General features: G+C 43.0%; 1 protein-coding gene across 2 annotated transcripts in view; it reads right to left on the bottom strand.

Moving 5' to 3' along the window:
- Positions 1 to 367: 367 nt before the first annotated feature.
- The window catches only part of COMMD2 (COMM domain containing 2), a 13,370-nt gene continuing 4,224 nt past the window's right edge, over positions 368 to 9,513 (bottom strand). For both annotated transcript variants that reach the window (XM_018572378.1, XM_018572379.1), the window contains exons 3-5: positions 5,515 to 5,597; positions 5,262 to 5,435; positions 368 to 1,017 (exon numbers count right to left, since the gene is read on the bottom strand). In XM_018572378.1, the coding sequence (XP_018427880.1) occupies positions 820 to 1,017; positions 5,262 to 5,435; positions 5,515 to 5,597 (455 nt within the window). In that variant the 3' untranslated portion in view covers positions 368 to 819. The remainder of the gene's footprint in view (positions 1,018 to 5,261; positions 5,436 to 5,514; positions 5,598 to 9,513) is intronic.

Here is a 9,513-nt window from a genome sequence, read left to right as displayed (position 1 = left end):
GATGCGCATACTGTATACGTTTTGGGTGAAGTTTAGGTAATCGTACACTGTTTGAAATTTGAGCTGTGGGTGGCCCTGACACCACAATTGTCTGCCAAAACAGCGTTTGCATTCAATCAGACGCAGTCACTCTTCGGGTTCAGACTGTCGCAGCGTGCTGGCTGTCTAAATACAATAGATAGCAGGGGAGATTCTTCCTGCTGGGTGGAGGAGTCTATTATATTTCTCTTGTTCTATGCATGGCTAGCTTTAGTCTTCCTACACTGCCTAATCACAAGCAATGAGCAAACAGACTGCACAGCTTGCAAATACTGAGCTGTGTGTGGCCAGGCTTAGACTGATAAAAGATAAATCTCGGAAGAAAGAAATAGATTTATAAGCCATGACAAAGATATCTATTTACAAGTCTGCAGTAATGTAAAAAAGAAACACATTTATGGCACATGGATCAATAGCAATGAAGAACATGAGTGACTTCTATGAGGCTGTCTGTCTTATCAGCTGGGAATGGTAATGACAGCTCTACCCCAACAATATCACAGTCTAAACACTGTGTTTGAAATGTAACTGTACACTTCCCAAGTGCTTTATAGAGACAATTATTGTTACGCTTTCTGTACATTTGCTACTTTATAAAAATGACAACAGGCCTCACGATCAATGTTATTGAACTGTTCTTATAGCCCACTGCATTTACTGACATTATAGCTGTCCCATAATACACAAGACGCATGAAAGAGATCCTGATTGGTTATCCTGGGCAACAAGAACAGTTTTATCTTCGGACATCTGAGCATAAGGCCTGAAATGCCAAACTGTTTATTTAATGTTGCGCACAATTCTACGACAGTGGTTTGTCTTCATCTCTGCGAGAGCTTGCTCCAGTTCCTGGATGATATGGATCAGCGTGGCGGGGTCTGTCTGTAATACACTGGTGTTGACATCGTCGTTCTGCTTCAGGTGAAGTTTCATTGTCATGGTGGGTTTTACTTGATGCCTTAGACTTCTGCTTGCAAGCTATACGAGGACAAGGAAGACAAGGATATGAGTTCAGACTTCAGAAATTCCTACTACATGCATGGAATGCTATACTGCCTCCTGCTGGCCTTTCATAGCCACAGAGTACGGAAGAGAGGAGAGCTATTTAGCATGCTTTCTGGTTTTGTGATAGAAACGTGAACATGTAAATACTTACGGGTCTATTCACTAAGCTGCCATAGGCAGCCAAGTGAATGACCGACCTGAAGTGAGCCGAACACTGTTCGGCTATTCACTTCAGGCTGGTACGGCCGATGTCAGCCGTATATCAGCTGAAATCAGCCGTACATCGGCTTGCTTCGCATGGCTTCTGGTCGGCCGAACATGCTCAGCATGTTCGGCCGACCCGAAGTGCAGAAGGAGTTCGACTCAGCCGATCCAACATTTTTTTTTTTTTCCATTCAAAATTTTTATTTGAAAATTGCAAGTGTACAATGAGGCTCCACTGATCGCAAACTACATTGTAACAATCTTCAACATTACAGTTTACGGGTGTACAAAGAACACATATAACAATGAACATAGTACAAGACATAGAGAGAGGGGGATGGCTTCCCAAGGCCGGTTCAGATTAATTCGTTAGATATAACATAACAGCACTACATAAAACTTTGGCAGAAGATATAGCCCTTCCAGGCAATAGGTACAGTGCATGGCATGTAGACCGTGGTTGAACATGGGAGCCATCTCGGCGGCCTATTTTTTATAGATGAGCGGCATTCGGCTCTGCTGTTAGCAGGTAACCAGGGATGCTGATCTCTCTGCAAGTGGCCAGACGTAAGATCAATGCTGGCTCGGCCCAGCTGTCAGAAGCCAGCTTCAGCTCTAAGCGCGGCTCAGCCGAGCCGAGGCATATGCGTTCGGCTCGACTGAGCCGCTCGGCCACGTATTGTGAATAGCCCGTACATCACCCCTTCGGTTCTACTGAACCGAAGGGGCCCTGGGGCCGAAGCGAGCCGAAGGATCGGCCGAAGCTACGGCTAGATCCTTTGGCAGCTTCGTGAATTGACCCCTTACTGTTTACACTCAAACATCACTATAGTTTTGTACCTCACCATAACTTGAGTGGTTATCCAGTCTCATTGCTCTCCAAGTCGTATTCTATAGCAAGGCGAGAATGAGGTGATCCCTATCTCACACGAGGTAGAATTATAAATCCTTCAATTTATTTTATCATCATGACAATGTCATAAAATGCCAAAATGTTCAGGACCCCTCTTCAAGGCGACATAGTGAACACGGGTGACATAAGTCACTGTCACCCTAAAGAAGGCATTCTGTGTGACCCCGAAACGTTGGCATGTTTATGACAAATTGTGAGGATGAGACAATAAATTGAAGAAGGATTTATTATTCTACCTTGTGTGTGCTGGAGAGTTACTGATTCTCACCTTGGAGATCCACAGGGCGCCATCACTAAGAGTACCACTGTCTTGCAAGGTCATAACGCTATATGAAGTGCAGGTGACGCACAACACTATCCTATTCTATAGCCTCTATAGGCATAGTTTCCATATCTAACTCTTACGAGAACGAAAACTAAAAAGCCGTGTGAAAGTGAAGTATGTTAAACTGTGTGTGCTGTACAGCAGCAGTTCTGGATATACAGTTAACATGTGAAGCAGAAAGGAATGATTTTCATGGCTCCACTCACTACCCTTAAATGATGAATAAGCTCCTCGTGTTTGTAGTATGTGATTGGGACGAGGACATTTAAACTGCCTTCTGTTTGCTATGTTGCACTTCATGGCCATCGCACAAAGTGCTGAAAGCAGCATGTTTTAAACTTAAAAAGCATGCTTAGGAAAACGCTGTATTCATCAATTTTATAGTCTAGAACGACTAGGGGAAGGGTCCAACACCCGTGCAAATTCTTTTATAGTATTGATAATTCTTTGACCAGCAAATTTTAAACTCCTGATGGACATGCAAAGGCATTAGTGAATTGACAGAGGAAAACGACAGCACTGCTCATATAATGACAAATGTAGATTTCCGTTTTCTCACATGCCGTGGAAAAGGTATTCTCATCAAATGTTCTCTTTTATAGGCCACTAAATAAAAAGCAAACCACATACAAATGTATGTACTATACAGATCAAGGAACTAGGGTTAGCAGATTCATGATTGGTTGCTATGGGTTACTGCACATTGATACCCACACTGCTGCAATAGAAAACCCATTTAACCACTTGACTTCCGCGGTGTTAAACCCCCTTCCCATCCAGGCCATTTTTCAGTATTCAGCGCTGCGATACTTTGACTGACAATTATTCAGCCATACAATGCTGTACCAAAATGAATTTTATATCCTTTTTTGGGGACAGATAGAGCTTTCTTTTGGTGGTATTTAATCACCACTGGGGTTTTTATTTTTTTACTATATTAAGGAAAAAGTACCGTAAATTTTGAAAAAAAACCTGTTTTCCCTATGTTAAGCTATGAAAATGTGCACATAAATAATATTTCTTCATAAATTTAGTTAAAAATGTATTCTCCTACATTTCTTTGGTTAAAAAAAAAAAAAAAAGTGTAAATTAATTACAATGTGTGAAAGTTATATAGTCCACAGACTATGGTATATATATTGGCGGGGGAGGGCGGAGGACGGAGCCGCTGTCACAGAACTAATGAAGAGCAGTGAGGAGAGAGAGAGACGCTCGGCCAGGATCTGACAGCCGGCGCCTCTCTTTCCCCTCACCGCTCCGCCTTAGTTTTGTGACAGCGGCTCCGCCCCCTCCCCCACCCCCCGCGGCTGAAGTGCTTTGTGTCAAGTCTCCCGCTGCCTCTGCCCGGGAGAGCAGGGGGGATCCATGGGAGAAGCTGAGCCCCATGTGCGTGGCCGAGCGGCAGAGGATCAGTGATATGTACCGGTCCTGTGTGCAGGACAAACACTGGAGCGATCAGCTGATCACTCCAGTGTTTGTATAAATGAACAGGATGTGATTTACATCACTTCCTGTTCATTCATGAGTTTCTCAATGGGGAGAAGCACTCACTACAGAGGCTCCTCCCCATTCAGAAACTGGCAATAGTAAAATATTTTCTGAATGAATGGGAAGCCTCTGTGCTGAGGCTGAGAAAAAGGGATTGGAGGATCTTTAATTTTAATTTTCTATCCGATTAACCGATTAATCGAACTTAATAATCGGCTAACTAATCGATTTTGAAAATAATCGTTAGCTGCAGCTCTACTTGTGTCCTCAATTTCTTTTTCTATTTTAAAAGGGAAATATCAGGGGGCTATTTAGACCCCTAATAATTCCCTGAAGCAACCCCCCCCCACCCCAGTAAAAAGAAAACAAAAATAGTAAAAAAGGTTAAAAAAATCCTGGAGGCAAGGCGCTAGGCTATGGCTATGCTCCCACGGTGCTTGTGCAGCTGAATGTGTTAGAAGCCACAGATGGAAAGGGGCAGGACACCTCTCCCCATGTGCAACGTCGGCCACACGAGCACCACGGGAGGACAAAACGACTCCCTGCGTTCAGGGGCGGGAGGGGGTGTGGGGTTGTATTGAAGTCAATGGCACCGCAGGCATGCCCCTCACAGTGCGATCGCCCGCACCCGGAACGCAGGCACATTAGTGCCTGCATGCCGGTCCAGTGCGATCTGCAAAAATAGTGCTTGCAGCATTTTTGCGAAACACACTGGACTGGAACGCAGGCACTAATGTGCCTGGGTTCCGGGTGCAGGTGATCGCACTGTGGGCGAGGGGCACCGCCACTCCCCCTCCCGCCCCTGAATGCAGGTGTTTTTTCATTGGTAGATCTCATTGAGCTCGTCATTTGAAAAGTAGATCTCCAGACGGAAAATTGTGGGCGCCCCTGGCTTAGACCCTTTGCTGTTTTTGTTGTTGTTGCTGTCTTTGTTACCTGATATATGGAGATTTCCCATCACTTCCCGTCTAGTTGACAGGTGTGGCCAGAACAGGATATGGGGGCAAATCTTCCTAATGGAGCCAAAGACAACATTAACACTACTTTTTTTATTAAACTGGGGAAGCACCTCTGCCAGGTGTTGATGGCTTCCTGTGTCCCCACTATGATGAGTTCCCATCTCTTGCCATGTCTGATGGTTGGCAGACAGAACAAAAAACTAGGGGAAATATACTCAAGACACACAGAGAGCATTGGCAACCCATTGACTGGAGCTGGACTTCAGTCACCCATGTTAACTTAGCTGGATACATTCATGCAGCCACTCCTGTATGCTTGTTCACTTGCCTGAACGTCCAGTCGCCACTCCAGGTTGTGGTAATGTGGTACATCTGGTTCCAGCTCACTGAGAATTTGGCGGATCTCTTTCCTGTTATCAAGATACAGCTGGAGGAGAATTTTATTCAGTTCTTCTGGGAATCCCAAAACAAGCACAGAATCTTGAAAATCAATTTCTGAGACCTGCCAATACAGATGAGAAATTCATGAAGAAGACAGCAGATATTTAGAGAGTAGGCAGACTGAATACCAGCTCACTCACCATTAGCTTGGAGCTCTCTGTAAGAAGGTATGTGAGACCCTCTACAGCCTGCTGAATGGTGCTACCACTGACCTCTAACTTCCCTGCAAGAAAACAAATCCGATCACAAAAATGATTTCCCCACAGTTTTTATTCCTGAACTTCCACAAGCCCAGAGCATAATCTTGACAATTGGGGGCATTTATGAAGATTGGTTAGTCTTTTGCACTCTCCTATTGTTCTTCCTAGTTCAAACTTTACCAAAATAATATATTTAAAGCTGATCTCTGAACTGAAAATGTAAAACACTACCTTGGAATGGGGCTTTTCCTACACTGCAAGGGTTACAGTAAATACTTGTTTTTGCCTAGAGGAACATTAAAGTGACACTAAACTCAGGAATGAAATCTTAAAGATGCCTTCACATACCTTAACTATTCCCATAAATGTATCTTATTTGTGTATCAGTCCATAATAGAAGTCACCAGCACTCGATGTGTGCAAGAAGTAAAGCACTTTTTATTCAATCGTCAATGGGTGTCAAACAGCCTGTTTGACGCATGTGACGATTGAATAAAAAGTGCTTTACTTCTTGCACACATTGAGTGCTGGCGACTTCTATTATGGACTGTATCTGACACAGCGCCATCCGTGTTGTCACTTCAAAACACCAACCTTTCATCCAAGGTCTGTACGCTGTATGGAGTGCAGGTGATTTCGTATTATTATTTGTGTATCACTCGGCTGTAGATCCTCAAATCATCTCTGAATTGGTGCTGACACTGTCCTTCCTTCTGGAGGGCGGCTACTTTTGTTTCCCATGGTCCCTGTGTATGTTGTAAAGTAGCTACTGCTCCAAGCTCACTCCCGTGATAGACTACAATCTCAATACAATCTGAAATATACTAAACATGAGATTGTAGTCCATCAAGGGAGTGAGCTTAGAGAAGGAAGGACAGTGCCAGCCCCAATTCAGAGATGATTTGAGGATCTACAGCTGAGTGATATATAAATAAGATACATTTTTGTTAGTTAAGATAGGTGAATGCATTTTTAATATTTAATTCCTGAGTTTGGTATCACTTAAAAAAGAAAAAAAAAAAAAGGACAGCCAGCACTATCCTCTTCCCTCAGACACTCTAGGTTGTGGACGGGCTCTTGGCATTCCCTGTATTGGAAGTGATGACGTCAGAGTCCAACAGATGGATGGAGCTCTGAAGAAAAGTAGCTTCAGGTGACTGATTGCATGGAGAGGAGAGGCCTGCAGGAGCGAGGGATAAGGCAAGTGAAAACTATTTTAATTCCATCCAGGCCATTTTTCAGTATTCAGCGATGCGGTACTTTGACATTTATTCAGTCATGCAACGCTGTACTGAAATGAATTCTGCTAGCGTGCGCGATAGCAAAAAAAAAAAAATGCCGTCTAATGCGACTGTGCCATCCGTCCGTTTTTTTGCAATGGGCGGACTGCAACTGGTTGAAGAAAAAAAACAAGCGTTTAACCCTTGCAGTGAGGGTGGAGCCCAAATGCAAGGAGAGTTTTCACATTTATGGAAATCCAACATTATTTTATTTAAGTGTATGTCTTCTGCAGCAAAATATTGCTGCCATCTTGACTCCCAAGAGTCTGCCCAAACATTGTGAATTAATTGGGAAAGGTTTCAAGAAACAAGGGGAACACATAGGAGCTTTACGCTGAGTAAAGTTGTATAGTAGTGACCAAATCCTCGGGTTTCAATAAACTTAATTCAAAAAAAGTACAATCCCCTTTAAACAAGAAATCCCTAAAAGTGGAGATGGTCTGATAAATGGATCACAATGCGTAATATAATATAACAAAGTTTAATGATGCTAATATATATAAAGACACCTATAACAAGACATTTAAAACCAATTAAAAAGCTTCCCTAGAATCACCTGAATGTAAAGATACGGGTATTGAACATTTGAATCTCCTATGGGGTAGGAAGTCTCTGATGTGAGTAAAAAAAAAAAAAAAGGAGATATATCACCCAAGTAGAAAAACGGAGCCGTACTCACATTGTACGCGGCCGGTAAAGAGTAATCCTGGTTAGATCCCACAACGATACATGCATGTAGTTGTTTATGGAAAGAGAGTATCCTTATGGAACAATGTCACTGAATGGGATCTATTTCATTGGTAAACTTAGACTCCCACCGCTGTCCGAGACGCAGGGTTATCACCCCAAAAGGAAAGAGCCTCCAGAAGGGTCTTTCAAAATGCACAAGTGTGCTGATGAGTGGAGTATAGTGAGGTTTCCGCAGTAGTGTGTCCAATGACATGGCACGGGATGGCAGCTGCAAATAATCACACCGGCATTGGCTCGCCTATGTCTCCCGATTCAGTGCCTTCGCTGTAATGGACAGACGCTCACTCCTGTCTCCCCGGCTTAGCTGTAGCAATCAGAAGCCGCTATCATTGTGTGCGGCAATGTCCGCATCAGATTTGATAGGTCCACTCCCTTCGGTGGCTGTAGAGATTCGTAGTTTATCGTTCTCACCCGAACGTATAGAGGTCGGCACAGGGTGTCTAGAGAAGCTGAAACACACGCTATCCTGACGCGTTTCCCCCCGATGGCCGGGGCTTCTTCAGAGGGGCGTGTGTGTAAAGTCCTGCATAGGTGTGTTTAAGTAGTCATACTAATAAGAGCTAATTGGTAATTCATTATCCAAAAGAGGATACAGGCATGTAGTTCGAATAAATTAATTATCCCCAATACAATTGAGTACAAAAACATCCATGTAGTCAATCTAACATCGTTTTTTTTATATACATATGAAGATAACATATAAAAATAAATAAATTGATACATACAGATAGGGACAACATCTCATAAATAGAGCATTACACAAGATCTCTGATCACCCTTATAATCCTAAAATCAGCTCGATGCAGAGGGCAAATGAACAAAAAGTCCCATCCCATCGGGGAAAGCCCAGACTGATATTGTCCGCATCAGATGTCTAAAGCTGTGAATCCGTATAGGGTCATGGTAGTGATCCAATGTAAGAAGCTGGTCTGTGTGCACTCCGGATTTTGATGGATCAAACTTACATTAAATTAAATCAAAGCATGTAATAATGAACACGCGAAAGTGTGTATATATATATATGACCAATGATCTCCCTTATTGAGCTCCCAAATGGGTGCACAAGGGGAAAAAAATCTCCCCATGGAAGTATCTGATTTCATGAGAAAAAGATGCCCATGATGCACAGTCCTAAAAATATAATTTTTTTTGGATATTATTAAACCATCAGAGCCCGGAGCCCCAGAGAGTCATCACAATACTTAAAATAGTATTCCAATGCTTGAGTGTACCCTGTTCATAATACTCCAACCTAATGGGGTAAATAAATAAGATAACGGAGCGCTATGTCTGAATGCCACTAGGTTTCCAAAAAACAACTAAAATTAAATCATGTCATTCAGTCCAGGGGGTTCATGAGAGGCAGTTTGATGAATCCATCTGCACTCCCTCTGTAGAAGAGATTTATCCCAATCCCCCCCCACGTCTTTCCTCTGACACTGGAAGGTGCCGGGATACTTACAGCAAGGGCCATTCATAGTGAAGAAGTCACTATTCGTCAATTTATCCTTAAGGGAGGGACATCGTCGGTAAGTGATGGTAGGTCTAGTACTCAGGAATTTTGAAATTCTATAGTCCCTAGTTAGACAGTGCCAATGTTTTTGAAAAATCCTCGATATTTCTTTATGTTGGTTGTTAAAAGTCAGAATTGGTCTCACAAAGGAGTCCTCTCTCTCAATTTTATGTGATTTTTTGTTATTAGCAGGTAAGTTGGGTCCACCCTTTACTCTTTGATATGCCTTTTTAAGTATTTTGTTTGGATAGCCCGTAACCTCATCCTTAGATTCTGAGCCTCCCTTTCAAAGTCAATGTCCATAGTGCAGTTCCTTCTGATCCTTAAATACTGGCCATATGGGATACTGTTCTTCAAATTTTGTGGGTGGGCACTGCTAGCTTCGAGGATGGCATT

This window comes from Nanorana parkeri, unplaced genomic scaffold, assembly GCF_000935625.1.
Source record: "Nanorana parkeri isolate BGI_ZX_2015 unplaced genomic scaffold, ASM93562v1 scaffold2010, whole genome shotgun sequence".
Lineage (NCBI taxonomy): Eukaryota > Metazoa > Chordata > Amphibia > Anura > Dicroglossidae > Nanorana > Nanorana parkeri.
This window is presented reverse-complemented; position numbering and strand designations above follow the sequence as displayed.